This window comes from Oreochromis aureus, linkage group 5 (assembly GCF_013358895.1).
Source record: "Oreochromis aureus strain Israel breed Guangdong linkage group 5, ZZ_aureus, whole genome shotgun sequence".
Classification (NCBI taxonomy): domain Eukaryota; kingdom Metazoa; phylum Chordata; class Actinopteri; order Cichliformes; family Cichlidae; genus Oreochromis; species Oreochromis aureus.
The window spans coordinates 30,071,634-30,087,706 of NC_052946.1; the positions used below are offsets into that span (position 1 = coordinate 30,071,634).

The window sequence follows — 16,073 nt, forward strand, 5'->3', positions numbered from 1 at the left end:
ATGACAGAAGACAATTCACTTTCATTTCACATCAAAAGAAGCATAACTGACATTTATGTGGTTTGTATACCTGACTTCTCGTGTCAAATTCACACAGATATATCACATCAAAAAAGCCAAACAAAATTCTCGTTTTTTTCCTTCTAACATTTTTAGCTTATACCTTTATCTAAAATACAATTCATTGGTGACAATTAGCAGTACAGAAAGCCAAAAACTACACATAAAAACAATATATATATATATATATATAGGTGTGTGTGTGTGTGTAACAACATTAATGATACATAAATGTTAAAAAACACACTGAATGTTCTATTGAAGATTGCAACATTTATTAGTTCGAAACTAAATGAAGGACAACTTCTCTCCTTTTCTGGTGCGTTACAGTAGAATTCTTTTCAACAAGAAATCCTAAGTCACAAAAATGAGTAAAGACTTGGACTGATAAATACTCGGATCACTGCAGATATTACAAAATCTTCACTTCTTTCTGTTTATCATCATTTCTATGCATCCCCAGCTTGATGGAAATATGGGAAAGAAGCAGATGAGTCTCAGATTTTATTTTTCAGTTTAAGGACTAACATACCATTAATACACCACAGTGATAACAGATCATAACATGTAATAACAATCAGGCCCACCAGGTTATGAGCAAAAATGTACCTGTATGTAGGTAAGGCAGGCTATGCTGATAAAAGAGCATTCCACTTAGTAAATGGTGATGTCCATATTTTAAATCCATATTTTTACAATTGAGATGTGTTCTGGAACAATCTGACATTAGGGGTTACATTCAGAAGAAACAAAATTATAAAAGAGAAAAGTTGGTGGTTATATTATCAAAATAAGAACTGTGTTACCTGTTTAACTAAAAACAAAACTAAAACTAAAATCTTCAAATGGTAAACAGAATACATATTTAAGTAAATGCACATAAAAAAATAAATGCACATAAAAATATTTTTAACAGTTTAACAGTTTTAACAGAACTAATTTCCTCCTGAATATCAAAGAGAAGTAACAGCCAGCAGAAAGGCAGACCCTCTGAGTCGGACAATGCCTCCTACAGGATTTTTGCAGTCTTGAAGGAAGCCAGTCTAAAGGGTTGCGTGGTTTTGTGTATTTCTTTAGTTTTTGCAGACATATGGTATATAATAGATGGATATAGTCAATGTTCTGCATTGATTAGGGAAGTTCCAATGTGAAGACTCAAAGCCTTAAGCTGATGATTATGACTACTGCTGTCTTGGTGCTTTAATACCTGATGTGAAAAAGGAGGAGACGCATCACACACTGGCTTGAGGCATATCGTATTTTATACTCCTTTTTGACTGTAGTGGTGTCTATAATTACCAAGGCAACATCATGCTGTATTCAGTAAGACCAGAGATTAGCAACTTAAACTTAACTCCATCATAAAAGTCTACTGAGCTGACAGAGAAAGGCAGCTAATGGGCATTTTCTTATACATGTCTTTACATTTGGACTACATTTAGCAACTGGAAGAGTTTAAAAAGCTATTTAGCATGAGCTTTTATATACAGTCTATGGTTGCAATTACGTCAGCTAAAGATGTGAGCGGTCTTACTGTGACTCCTATTGTCAGATGTGCACCTGGAAAATTGTTTTGGAGACATTCAAGTTTTATAATTAACTGATTACAGTTAATTATAAAACTGTAATGTTCAAAATTTTTCATATTTTATAATTTTCAAATGCTGATAAGGTGCACCTACAAGCCCCTCAAAATTCATATCATATATTTTTTATAGAAGGAAGGAGTGCATGGTCAACTCAGGGTTGCTGCCTTAAGTGGAGGAGTTCAAGTATCTCATTGTCTTTTTCACAGTAGATGAATAAGACACTGTGGCAGATTGCTGTGGTGCGGCCCCATATTGGTCTGCTAAAGTGAGGTGAGCGGAAAACAGAGTCGAGCTACTAATATGTCATTCTGTCACCAACTCGCTTCAGGCCATATGAACTGAGCCTTTTTCCTTCCTTCCTTCTCCCAGAATGCATTTAAGTACAGAGTAGACTGTCAGAAAAACATGTGAATGAAAAAGCAAATATAGAAGCTTTTCATGGTGACTTAGAGCTAAGCAATAATTAACCTTTATATTGATCCTCGTTTCTTTTACAGATATAGGATGTTTAGCAAATGCAACAGACACTATATGATATGCTTCAATAAACATGAAAAAGAAAAGAATAAAAAAGTCCAGAGAGGGACATGGCATGCTAAAATACTGGCGACAAAGATTTTCAGAAAATGTGACCCCTGACCACTGAGATTCTAACTCATCTGTGATTTTGGCATATTAAAGACTATGCCAAAGCATCTGAAATGAATTTCAGTCTAGACTTTGACCAAGCTACTCCAAATCCTTAATTTAATTCACTCCCACCACTATGTTTACTTTGGTATGATGTTCTTTGTGTGGGATGCAGAATAGTCTACAGGATGACGCAGCAGCAGGTTGCTGGATAGTCGTCAGCATTGACTTTGTGCTCTTTGCCGTACACATAGTAGGCGTGGGTGTTGTCTTTCCACTTGTAGTTCACCCTGGTGATGGGGATCAGCTCAACCGTCTGCCTCTGAAAGAGAGAGATAGAGGTGCGTCTCAGTTTGAGTAAGAAAGCGTTAGCTTAGCTTAGCATGGACTAAAAGCTGGAGGAAATGAAAAACATCAGCATTATTCTGTTGTACATCTTGACCGTCTCTGCTTCTCATAAACATTAAATGGCAGATCATTATTAAACATTAATACTCATTGCTGTGACTCATTTGTCACAAGCTGAAATTTGTGGCAATGTTTGAACATGACTATCTCAAAGACTATTAAAGATAAAAGCCTAAAATTTTAAAATATGCTTTTAAAATATGTTAAAATATGTAAAAAGAAATATCTAAATATTTAAAATATGAAAAAAGTGAAGGACTACTACAAAGTCCTATATATGAAAACAAACTAATAAAAAAACTTCCCATTTCAAAAGACAGAAAGTGACAATTTCTAAATACTATATAGTTATCTTTCACAACAATGCTAAAATAAAACAGAATCCTTTTTAACATTAAACGATTATGATTTTCTTCATTTTTGTGATTATTTCCATTTAACTTTCATGTTTAATTGAGCAAATATCACAAGCTGTACCACAAAAACATCAGCAGATAGTAGAGATGGCACGATACCCCTTTTTTATATCCGATACCGATACCAATATCATAAATTTGGATATCTGCCGATACCGATATGAATCCGATATAGTGTATTTTTTAATCAATAAAACTGTTTTTTAAATATCTTGCTGCATTTTGTATAAGTTCATACTCAAGTTTAAAAAAAACAAACACTAAAGCTATTCTGTTATACCTGTATGTAAAAAATACACTGCACCCAAAAAAATTCATAGTTCAACAATACTGATCAATCTAATAAACTGAAACCTACACCATCCTCCCTATTCTGGTATTTTAAAGAGTACTTAGCGGAAATATTAAACAACCTAACTAATAGGGTTGCAAAGTCCCAGCAAAAAAACATAGGGAACAACCCCCCACCCTCTGCCTTGTGATGCTTAATTGACATAATCAACTTTAATTTAATGCACATGTAAAAAAATTTTTTTTAAAAATGCACAGAAATCTATTATTTTTACAAAAATTAAATAGATTCAACATCTTTCTTCAACAGAATTGCAGACTGCACAGATGGTACCTTCCCAAAGGAAAAAGTACTATAGCTTACTAGGTTATAAATTTGACTTGATAGTTCCTATATACAGTAATGGACTTCTATACATTTTACATCAGATTAAAACTTTGGGTGTAAGATTCAGATAATTATTTATTAAAAGCTAGACATTTTAAATGAGAATAAGAAAGAAAGGTACGTCTTTGTGCCCCCCTTTCCCTGTTAATGCCCTATCGGCCCCCCTCGCTAAACTTTGCTAGATCCGCCCCTGCACAGTTATCAGCCGTCAGCTACGTAGAAAAGGATCCTGGTGTAGGAAGTAATATTAAATAATTCTAACAACAGCTTATAAGCTCAAACGTGCTGCTGTTGTTCCGCCGCTGGTTTCCTCTTTCTGGTGCAAAGTGGGCCAAAAACAAAGAAGAGAGATGGACTGGCGACAGAAAAGCCGATCAGCTGATCATTAAGCAGTTTCATGATTGAAGTAGCAGCAGGAGAGGGAGGGAGAGAGAGGCAGTCGCTCCATATATCGGTTGTTAAGCTTAACGTGGGAATGCTTTACAAACATTCAGAGATGAACTTACACACTTGCTTTACTTCTCTCTAGGATAAATTTCTCTGAGATGAAATGCTGGTTTGGTAACGAGGCTCCAGATGCTCAACCAGACCGCCGAGAGGTCTCGCACGCCACAGCCGCTCTATCACGTGACGCATACTGCTCCGACGTGCTAAGGTTATGAGCCGAGTTACGCCATGGCGCAAGTTTTGTGAGGTGCTTTCGTGGTATTTAATGGATCGGATTAGATTTTTTATCTCTCTCCGAAATCCGATCCAGTAATTTAGGTCAGTATCGGACCGATACCGATACGTAATATCGGATCGGTCCATCCCTAGTAGATAGTCTAGCTTAAATAGAACAAAATCCTTGAATTTATGTTCTTTGTAAATTGTACTCTTTATTTTTTTGTTGTTGTTTTTTTTAAACATGTGTATACTTTTCATTTTCAAGACCTACTTTAAATACCAACCACACTGAGACCTATTGCCCTGGAAGAGTCTGAAAGATTAACTTAAAATATACTAAGAGGCAAAACATGCATATATTTAGCAAAATCATTTTCTTAGTCTTATGTGGAATAAACATTTAAACATGTATTGCACAGTTGTTTCCATCCCCTGATGTATTACTTGATATGGTTTTTTGAAATTGTTTTTCAAGATCAACTTTGACATTGGGTGCTAACAGTAAAGGTTAAGGCCAAATGTTTAGCCAACCAAGATACTCGTGTCCCCCCCAAAGCCTTTTATATTATTGTGAAGTTTGAAGATGATCCATAAAAACTTGGGTGGGTTATATATGGTTTTGCTGATTTACATATTTTATGTGACCCTTGACCTGATTTTCACCCAAATTAAGTCAGCTCGAGCTGTCCTTGGCATCTACCATCACACAAAATTTGAAAATGATATCTAGAAAAAGACTGCTAACAAACAAACAAACATAATGATTATATTCTCCATTCCTTTGGGTAGGTGGATAACTACATACCGTTCAGAAATAGTGACTAGTTGTCTTTTGCAAGGTGAAGTTTTTTTTTATTAGTGTGTTCTCAAAAATGTATTCATTCATTTCAAGACTCCTTCAGTCACGACGCACCACAGAACACTACATGTGGTCATCAAACTGTACATCTCCTTATGACACTGGACTAATTTCACAAAATCTCGCCGATACTGTACATAGTATTGTTTTAACTTTGGAATATTTCATTTTAATTAAACACTGCACTCTGAAGGTCTTTGAAAACGTTACTTGTGTCATAAGAACCAACCACTCTGAAACCCCACATTGTAAATTACACCACAAACTTTCCTGGAATTGTAAATGTATGTGTCTCAACACACTAATGACACTGTGATTGGCCCATTTGGTGCTTTCGTTTCTTCTACACATGTCTGGTTACTTCCAGAATTGTGTGGTTCATGTTTTTTTGCAACTAACTAGAAGTGTATGAATCAACATAAAGAGAGAAACTCCCCCACCAACAAGCATTTTGGTTGCAAAATTGCAGAGCAACACAGGCACACTAGAATAGAACTTTTATTTTTCTCTTGAGCTGTGTGTCGGCCTACCTGCTGCAGAATCCTGGAGGTTTGGCCATACTTAGTTTGATGTTCTTTGATCAGACGCTCAGAGGTCTGAGAGACTGCTGGGTTTGGAAACCCAAACAGCGGGTAAACCTGAGAGACAAAAGACAGAAATTAACACACAATATACACACAGCTAACCCCAGCAATGTCTTTTACTTCTTACATTTATGTTTACCTAAACTACATCTGGCTGAAGTGAGCTCCTGCTGTGGCATTATGTTTTACCTATGAAGATTAGTTCATCTTTAAAATGCAAAATTTGGAATAGAGCATTCTAAACTATTGTGTAGAAATTACTGTGATGTAGTTTACTGTGTATATTTTGGTATGAAATTACTGAACTGAAAAGTGTGAAGCTACATTAGCTGTGTGTGTGTGTGTGTGTGGTCTTCATGGGGACCAAAAATTGGTAGTTTACTATACTTGTGGGGACAAACAGCCCTCGTGGGGACCAAAATCCCAGTCCCCACGAGTTTGAAGGCATTTGTGAGACTCAAAATGTGGTTTTAGTGTCAGGGTTACAATTAGATTAGGTTTAGGGTAAGGGTCAGGGTTAGGCATTCATTTTTGATGGTTAGGGTTAGGGTAAGCGGCTAGGGAAAGCATTATGTCAATGAGATGTCCCCACAAGGATACAAATACACACACACATGAGTGTGTGTGTGTGTGTGCGCGCGCACGTGTGTGTGTGTGCATACCAAGTTCTGGCTGTTCTTGAACAGCTCCTTCCCATTCACTGAGCTCAGCTTATCAGTCTTTAAACCAGAGTTATGCTCCACCACGTGGTCTTCCACATTGTTTTTCCTAAATACACACAATAACTATATTCATATATATGTATATATGTACCAAATCACAACATCTTTAAGAAACCTAATAAAGCCACTGAATTATAGAAATCTTGGAACAGCTGCAGTACTTGTACTCACCACTCCACTTTGAGCTCGATGTAGGTCAGCAGTTGGCGTTTTCCTTTACAGGTTTGACACTCCTTTTTCCCTCTGCCATTACACTTACTACAACTAAACACAAACATGGACGTGACACATTAACCTTTTGTTTTTATTTTTGTGGTCACATCAATATCTTCTTTAGGCCCTAGCTGGTGGTTGTTCTAGGTGGTTGAACACATAACCAGTATGCTGCTTTGCTGTATTTGATCACCAACAGTTGGTTTTCGCTGGCAGCAGTCTCAATGTTTTTGTTTCAGGTGTGATCACATATGGAAATTCCATATTGCATTTCAACAAACAGGCCTATCAAGGTTTTATTTCAGCAAGGTCCAGGTTTTGGAGGCGGTCTTCATACTAATGTTAGACTGCTTCTTCTTCGCTTGGCCCATTCTGCTGTGGATGTAATCTGTGATCTGATTTTTGAACTATCAAATCAATGCGTTTAAATTCACTGCTTAATTGGGGCACCATTGAGATGAAAAGCAGCCGCCGATCGCTCTGTGGTGTTGATTTAGAGTCCATATGGCCTGATAACGCAGGCAATGTCACAGAGGATGTCAATCACCTCTGCATCGTCATTTGTATCGATAAGCTGTCATCAGCGAACATCAGTCTTGAATCATACATCCATGAACATACATCCAAATTATTCTTATTCCAAAACTCATTTCTTCAAGACTCAACTGTTCCTAAAGCCAAGCCTGAATCAAGTAAGAGTTTTTAAATGTGAATTGAAATCAGCTCTGTAATAATCTAAAATCATCTTTGGGAGGTGCTTTTCTAGATTTACCTGGATTTACCCGGCAGGAAAGGTTTGGACCATTCTTGTTTCCTTAGATCAGATTTATTTATTTATTTTTTTAAATTCTAATAATTCTGTATTTCATTTATTATTTTGTGAGTATGTGTACACTTATTCTGTTAATATTGCTGCTTATCTTCACATCATCCAGAACACAATTTAACAGATTCCATCCTTTACGTCTTTTAAAATAAAATATAAAGATTTTTTTTTTTTAATCAAAATTGAGTTATTGTGGGATGCAGATAGAGGACACAGATGATTGTGGTGTGACTATCTCTGCTCCTATATTCATCAGGCAAGTCTGTAGTGCTGGATATCATTCTGTCCCTGAAGCAACAAACAGTATGTTATTTCAGTCTTTAATGATCAAACCCCTTATGTATACACACACACACACACACACACACACACACACACATATATATATGCATTAAAAAAAATACATACATATATATACACACACACAGATATAGTAGTGTGGGATGACAAATGCTGATGAAAAAAGATGTGAAAAGTCAGTTGTTGGTTCTTTTGGTTTTATTGCTGGTTGCACTGCAGACAAGATGCACCTGCTCTGCACACAGGAGCACACCTTGGTTCAAGAATTGTTTTCGTGGCTGTGTGTATGGGGGGGGACCAGTGTTAATGTCACGTCTACTTGTGCTTTCACAGCTTTGTTGTACTCAACAAAGTTCTTGTTTCCACTTTTAGCAGGAACAGTTTTCTTGAATATTTTGAAAAGTGTGGTGCTTTGCTGGTGGTCTGCCCTCTTGTAGCTCCCTTTTTAGGTATGAAGTCATCATTGGAGGCTGACACACTGCTCTCACTCTCAGACATGTCTGGAATTATCTTGTTGTGGAGTACACTAGGCCACGTAGTATCATTGATATTGATATTCTTGCTTTCTTAATCATGTATAGATGTATACACTTATTATTGCAGATAGGAAGATATGGCTCAACCTTAACAGAAACTCAGTATCCCTGTGTTATCTATAGTCACAGTTATTTATATCACCTAAATTTTAAAAAGAGAAGAAGAATGGAAGTCTGGTAATGATTGCACTTGAATGGCTAATGAATGAATGAATGGCTAACTAGATATTTTATTAATGGTTTGCATGCATAAACAGAAAACCTGGCTGTTTTGGTCCCTTTTTAAAAAAAATCTCCAGTTTACTGCATTGGGTTGATTTGCTCTTAAAAAAAAGTAATAATTGCCTTTTTATTTATGGTAATGCTGTATGCATAGGTTTGTTCTGAAAAAAGTAGTACCTTTCTTTGCCTGTGCCGTTGCAGTGACTGCAGGCTGCATCGAACTTCACTCCAGTACCATTACACACCCAACAAGATTTCTACAAAGACACAAATAAGCACATTTTTTAACATTACCACCAGATTTTTCCTGTCAGCAATTATTATGCATTTTTGAGAGTTTTCTTACTTTTCCACATCCATTGCACTCAGTGCATTGCTCTATACCTGTTGCATGGCAGGTGTAGCATTCCTAAAAACACACACACACATACACACAAAAAAGTTAATAATAAGATTATTGTCACACTGACAGACAATTCTCCTTAGAACCTTCAATTCGATTTACATAATGAAAGTTGTGTCAGCCCTCTTAAAGCTAAAACCAGCACTCTGATAGATAGCTTCTGTTATTCAGTCACCTTGACAGAGGACGTGTATGGCACCCGGATCTTCATTTTATGGTCACTGAAGAGTTTGGGGGGGGTGGCCTGGACCTCCCATGGTCGTGGAGCGGGCTGGGTGTAAAAGTCAGCAGGCTCACCTATTAATTATACAAGAGCTCACAACAAGTGACAGTCAAAAAAAACCAAACTGATGTTTAGCTAAGTTACTCCATTGCGAGTAGGATTAGGCAACAATGACCAAAAGAGGAATTCGTTGTAGTGAAACCAGAAGCAAGTGTGTTTCTCCAGTGTTGAATTGACACTAGAAAGTGTCTATATAGGTCCACTCTTTTTAGTGTTAAATGGACACTTTGACAGTGTTATATTTTTAACAGTAACTTAGTCAGTTTTAAAGATTAACAATGACGTTGAGCAGTGCTGATTTCCTAACACTGGAATATTACTAGCATTTTGAGTTATTTTCCAGTGTTGGAAAATCAGCACTGCTCAGTGTTAGTCATTGCTAACCTTTAAAACTGACTAGGTTATTGTTAAAAATATATCACTGTCAAAAGTGTTCATTTAACACTCAAAAGAGTGGACCTATATAGACACTTTCTAGTGTCAATTCAACACTGGAAATTTTGCAGTGGCATTTTTCCATGTAGTTTGTGTTATGGTCCTGGGTCTGTTAGAAAGTGACTTTGAGTTTTTTTAGTAAATCTTGGTATTCTTTGGAATTATATTCATGTATCTTTTTCCGGTAGTGGAATAGTTCTGTTATTTAGTTTCCTTCCCTTGTTCTGTTTTCTGTAATTAGTTTGTTTTTGTATTCCCTTCCCGTTTCCTCTTCCCTCATTATCTTGTGTATTTATTATTGAGTTGCCCCACTAGCTGTGTTTTTCCCCATGTTTCCTTTTTAGTTCAGGGATTTTTTTTTACCCGTTTCTCGACTGCCTGTAAATTCTTCTGGATTGAATAAAATGAAAATGTGTTTTTACCTTCATATGGTTTCTCTGCCCACTCAGTTGACCTGGACTCAGTGAACGTCTCTAGACGGTACTAAGGAACAGAAAACTGACTTTACCAAGAGAAACTGGATGTGATGGTAAGATTCCCCTGTCAACGTACAACGAACTTTGTGAGCCTTCAGTGTGTTTCTGGATCAGGATGAAGTTGTATTAATGCACATGTAGATTTAAAAAAAAAACAAGAGGGAGACAAGTTAGGGTGAAAATATTTTGTAACAAAAAATATTATGAATTGTTGTCGTTAGCATAAAACTTTAGGTAGAAATAACTGATGTTAGCCTACTAGTAACAGTGCGGTGTGCATTACTGCATAACAAATCCTGCTGTAAGACTAATCTACAGTGTAGTTTTTGACCACTTGCAACAGCCCTGAAGATATGTAATGAAATAACCTGTCAGACCCACAAAACTGCACAATTATTTGCTGCCACGGGGTTGGCAAACTAATGCTTCAGTAGGTTTGGACACTTACTTAAAGCCCTCAGGTTTCTGAGAAGAAAAGTCATTACACATGTAATTTTTCAACAGTTCATTATCATTCAATTATGTCCGTTGGTCAGATTTTTGGAAAAAACGTTTAAACTGAATAAAAGCGGTTCAAACCAGACCTCTTTAATAGACTGATCAAGATAGTAAAGGCAGATATGGAGGTAACTCAGTCCTCAGCATCACCGATGCTGACAGCATTATAAAAAGGGAACATTTAATCACCCTAAATGTGTTGAATGGCTCCATGGAGGTGATTTCTCCCTCAGTGACCGGAGCGTCACTGTAGCAGCAATGAGACGACACAAATTCCCTGAATGCCTCCCGAGCCTCATCCTCAGACAGAGAGGGGATGCTACAAAACACATAAACTCTGTGTTAAACCAGAATATTCTACTGGTTGGTGAGCAGCTCAGAAACACAGGTAATATGTCGTACCTCCATTCAGGATTTTCAGGGCCGGGTTGGGGTGGGGCTACTGGCTCCATGGGCATGGGAGGGGGCAGGAAACCTCCTGCATCAATGACAAATTTTCAAGTACCAGCAACAGCATTAATGTGAGGAATTATGTGAAGCAGGCTTTTCTTACCTCCTCCTGGCACAGTGCCTTCATAGCCTGGGACATTTCCAAACATATTGGCTTGGGGTGCCATGACAGGTGGGTACATAGCTGTAACAAAAAACAAGAAACAAAAAATTCAAACCAATCTTCTGGGTAAAATTAAAGCTAGTCGTGTTTCCAGCTTTCCATGTTTACTTTTTGGTGCAAACCAAAGCTCTGACCAGGCAGCTTAGGAGGTCTGACATTTTGTCTTGTCAAGAAACTGATTTCACTCTCTAGTTGGTGGCTGGTTAGCTTGGGATAAATACTGAAAGGGAAACAGCTATTCTAAATCTCTTCAAAGTTCAAAAAATATATTTCCGAGCAGCTTATTAATTAGCATGTAATATCCTTGTGGTAGTGTGGTGTGGTTTCTTCTCAACAGCTAAAGAATGGTAAGACAGAACAGGTTTAGGGAGAGAAAGTTAACTGGTATAGATGTGGCCTGGCTTATCAACCAGCCCCTTTTTATCCAGTTAGGATAGGATGTTAGGACCTTGAAGTCTCATGAATACCTAATGAATATAGCGGTGGCTCATGAGGTAGAGCATGTCATAGACTAATTGGAAGGTTGGTGATTCGATCAGTGATTCGAGCTCCAGTGCTCATGCCAAATATCCTTTGGCTACCAAACCCAAGTTGCTGTCCGATGTATCCACTGGAGCATGAACATGTGTAAATGTTAGATAGAAAGCACCTCGGGGTATGAATGAGGAAAGTTTTACAAAGTGCTCAGGTAGAGTAGAAAGGCGCTAGGAACCAGTCTATTTACCACTTACCATGAATACAGTGCCCAGGACACAACTGCACCCAAATGTGCTTTGCAATGTAGAGGCATGCAGAGTGTTTATTGGTCAGTTGTATTGTATTTATGAGTACAGTGAAAATACACACTGCAGTACTGTACTGTGAGATCTCTCTCTGTCTCTCTGCTGGGAAGTGGAATCACTGCTATAACTGGGTTTAAGCTGTACAAAAATAGCATTTTAATGAAAATGTGAATTTAATTTCTAGGCTGGACTGGCTTATCTGAAAGACCTTATAGTATCGTATCACCCCATTACACCACTTGCTCTCAGACTTCAGGTTTACTTGTGGTTCCTGGAATATTTAAAAGTAGAATGACAGGCAGAGACTTTAGCTTTCAGGCCCTTCTTCTGTGGAACCAGCGCCCAGTTTGCATTCCAGAGACAGACACTATCTCTACTTTTAAGATTAGGCTTAAAACGTTTCTTTCTGATAAAGCATATAGTTAGGGCTGAATCGGGGGACCCTGAAACCTCCCTTAGTTATGCTGTAAAAGGTCAAGGCTGCTGGGGGATTCCCATGATACACTGAGTGTTTCTTCTTCTCTCACCATTTCCCCCGCCACTCAGTAGTTATAATTAGTCTCTGACTCTCTTCCATAGCATGTCTTTGTCCTGTCTTCCCCCCCTCACCCCAATCGGTCACAGCAGATAGCTGCCCCTCCCTGAGCCTGGTTCTACTGGGGGTTCCTTCCAGTTAAAAGGGAGTTTTTCCTTTCCATTGTCACCAAAGCGCATGCTCATAGGAGGTGGTTTGATTGTTGTTATTGTTGTTTTTTGTTTTCTCTGCATTATTGTAGGATCTTTACCTTCCAATACAAAGCACCTCGAGCACCTTAACTGTTGTTGTGTTTAGGTTCTGTATAATTAAATTGAATAAAACTGAATAACATGTCATAATATTATCATCAACATTAGCCCTCTTTAACCCTATGAAGGAATATTAGGACCACATTAAGAAAAAAAATATTATTGATCATTTTTAGAATGAAGTCGAAAAGATTAAACTCGAAATACTATTTTGAGTAAAATGTCAAAATGTGAAGATTACAGCAGGTGCTACAGCCTCTGCAAAATAACGTGTCGATGTATTAGTGAAATTGTACTTTAGAATCAGTTTTAGTTACAAGGAAATTAGGTAGAGTAGAAAAGCACTATATATTTAATTCAATTTATTTATATAGCACTCTTCACAGGATAAAAACCACAAATTGCTTCACAGTAATATAAAAACAGAAATTACGTTGAAACCAAGCGCACCATTGTTTTTCTTGTGACATTACCAATAAGTTTGATGTGTCACATGGCCCTCTTCCTATTGAAAAAACAAAAGTTGTATCCAAGATGGCCGACTTCTAAATGGCCACCATGGTCACCACCCATCTTGAGGAGTTTGCCCCCTCACATATACTAATGTGCCACAAACAAGACTTTAATATCACCAACCATTCCCATTTTATTACGGTGCAACCGAAACCCCACCACAGGTTCTCGTTTTTACACATGACCTTTCATGACAATTAAACTAATGACTTTAAACCAGCAAACTAGAGAACCACACAAGATTTTCCCTCCACTTCCATTTTGTTTACAATAAGCTACCACGTTTTTAAATTCAAAATCACTGATATCTGTCTCTGTGTCTCCCTTTCTCTCGCTCTGTGTCTTAGCTGTGTCTCTTTTTTTGTCTCCCTTACTTCTTCCCACTTTCTTCTCTTTGTTTCATCCTTGTCTCTTCAGCCTGTCGTGTGTTCCTGGGTTTGCTTATGTCTATCCTAATGTCGAGCTTGCGTGTTCGTGCTACTTACTGTTTTATTTAGTTAATTGTTGTTTCATGTGCACTGTGTCCAGCTTTGCATCCTGTTTTGTTCTAATTTGTTCCTGTTACCTATGTAACTGTGTTTCCTCTTCCCTTATCACCCATCAGTGTATATATTATCTCTGGCTTCATTTGTCGGAGTGTCTGTTTTCCCACCCAGTGTCCCCCCCTCTGTCCATTGTCAGCTATTCCATTTTGTACAGATCTGATGAACTATTCTAGGTTTGTGTTGTTTTTCTTTCTGACCAGATGTATTTTGTGCACCATCTCTTCAATGCCCTTGTACTTGTTACGAGTGTTTATGTGCTAAAACAGAAATATTTTCCTTGTTACCAAAACTGATTCTTAAGAACGATTTCAATAACTCACGCACACACAGCATTTTGCAGAGGGTATAGGAGCCGTTAGCTCGACACCACTTTAATCTCTACATTTCAACCTTAATCTGAAAATACTATTTTGACTTTGACTCAAAATATTATTTAGTATCATGTATTATTATTATTTACATCACTGTAACAGCACCCCCTTCCTTCTCCTGAGTTGATTACTTATTTTAAAATCAATTACTAATAATCTGACCCTTTTTTTTCTCTTTCAGTGTTCAGCAGTCCATATGTGTCCTCCCTTTGTTAAGTAAAGCTAGCCTTGGTCTAAAGTAGGAATGTCAAACCAATTTTACATCATGGGCCACATTCAGCCCATTTTGATCTTATGTGGGCCGGACCACTGATCCTTCCAACAGTAAAAATAAATTGTGTTGAACTGAGATGCCTTAATCTTTTTTTTTCTTTGTTTTTGAAAAATGCTTGTAATTCTCATAGTATTTCTTAGTTTTTCTACTTGTAAAACAAACACTGATGACATTAAAATAATTTTTAAAAAATGTACGGGGGACTCTGAGATTGTAATTGTAAGAAATGTATAAAATTGTAAAACGTAAAACAGAAAAAATCAGGTTGCTTATTGCCCAAATTGCACTACGTACAAAACAGGAAGTTCCTGTTAATTCGTTGGGTTTTTTTTTCAATTTCACTTTCTTTCTGTCGTCACTACAAAGGCGAACATCTGCATTAAATTGTTCAGGAAACAAGGTTCAGATGGGTTGATGAGTTTCATCTGGGGTTTACTGTCCAAAAGAGAAAACAACTGAAGCTCCTTTAAAACACACACGTAAAAACAGAAATAGATCAAAGCAGTAAATGAATTCAGTTTAGTGAGTGCTGAGGTTTAACATGATTCTGACTTCTTAATCTTCTCGCACTGAATGTGTTTATAGCAGAAACAGCGTTTCAGTTCTGCTAAAGCCTTTTTCTTTCACAAAAGTACTTTTTTCTCCTGCACAACTGTAAGCAAATAGAGAAAAAAATGCACACGTTGGACTAAGAAATTTCAAAAGAGTCTAAGAATGCAGATTGTAATCAAAACACATTTACGGAGGTGAACTATCAGAAACGGAGCGCTTGCGCCTTTAATGGCCCGGAGACGTTTGGTGGTCGTTTCGTGATAGAAAGTCAGCCGTCCCGTGTTTCAGTTCTTACCTGCGCTGTTCATTCTGCTGCAGATCAATCACGCTGATATCAGCTGATTTTTATTGGTCCGTTATAATCTCTCTGACGCGCATTTACGTTTTAGTAGTTATCCTCCGTTTCCCCTCCGTCGGTAGCGCGCAATGGGCAGGGATAGCGGATCCAGTTGTAGAAAACATGGGCTGTGTCCCAATTCAGGGTATGCACGCTTGAAGTACGCACACTACGCGTACTACGTACGGTGCGTACTACAAGTACGGGAAGTGCGGAAGTGAGAGGCTTGAAATGTGAAATGGGACGGTCTAAACGTTTCACACAGCTTTGTTTGACAGAAATGAAGGAGAAAAAATGTTTTGTTGGTCATTCATTTTTGTCATGACATCACTTTGATTAGTTGAGACCACAGGACTGTAAAACATGATAGTTGGGCTTCATTTCTGTACTGAACAGTCATTTTAAGATTAGTTAGTAAATAATAATTAGCTAATGTTGTTCATGAGACTAAAGTCATCTCACTGTGGTAATGTTAATATAATATGGACAATATTA

The 16,073-nt window shown here is 37.5% G+C and overlaps 1 protein-coding gene across 1 annotated transcript; it reads right to left on the reverse strand.

Moving 5' to 3' along the window:
• Positions 1-318: 318 nt before the first annotated feature.
• On the reverse strand, positions 319-15,741 carry LOC116315071 (protein SSUH2 homolog). Its single transcript, XM_031733233.2, has 12 exons — positions 15,537-15,741; positions 11,359-11,439; positions 11,208-11,283; positions 10,995-11,124; positions 10,254-10,314; positions 9,289-9,410; positions 9,057-9,119; positions 8,888-8,967; positions 6,785-6,877; positions 6,554-6,659; positions 5,838-5,945; positions 319-2,601 (listed from the first exon to the last, which is right to left on the reverse strand). The coding sequence occupies exons 1-12, from the start codon at positions 15,547-15,549 to the stop codon at positions 2,461-2,463; spliced, it is 1,074 nt and encodes a 357-aa protein (XP_031589093.1). The 5' UTR covers positions 15,550-15,741; the 3' UTR covers positions 319-2,460.
• Between the last annotated feature and the right edge of the window lie 332 nt (positions 15,742-16,073).

Bases quoted from the DNA above. Each gene is read 5' to 3' on its own strand.
- LOC116315071 (XM_031733233.2), bottom strand. The intron at 8,968-9,056 runs GTAAGAAAACTC...GTGTCTTTGTAG, and splicing joins AGTGCAATGGATGTGGAAAA to AAATCTTGTTGGGTGTGTAA. The intron at 6,878-8,887 runs GTACTACTTTTT...GTTTGTGTTTAG, and splicing joins AACGGCACAGGCAAAGAAAG to TTGTAGTAAGTGTAATGGCA.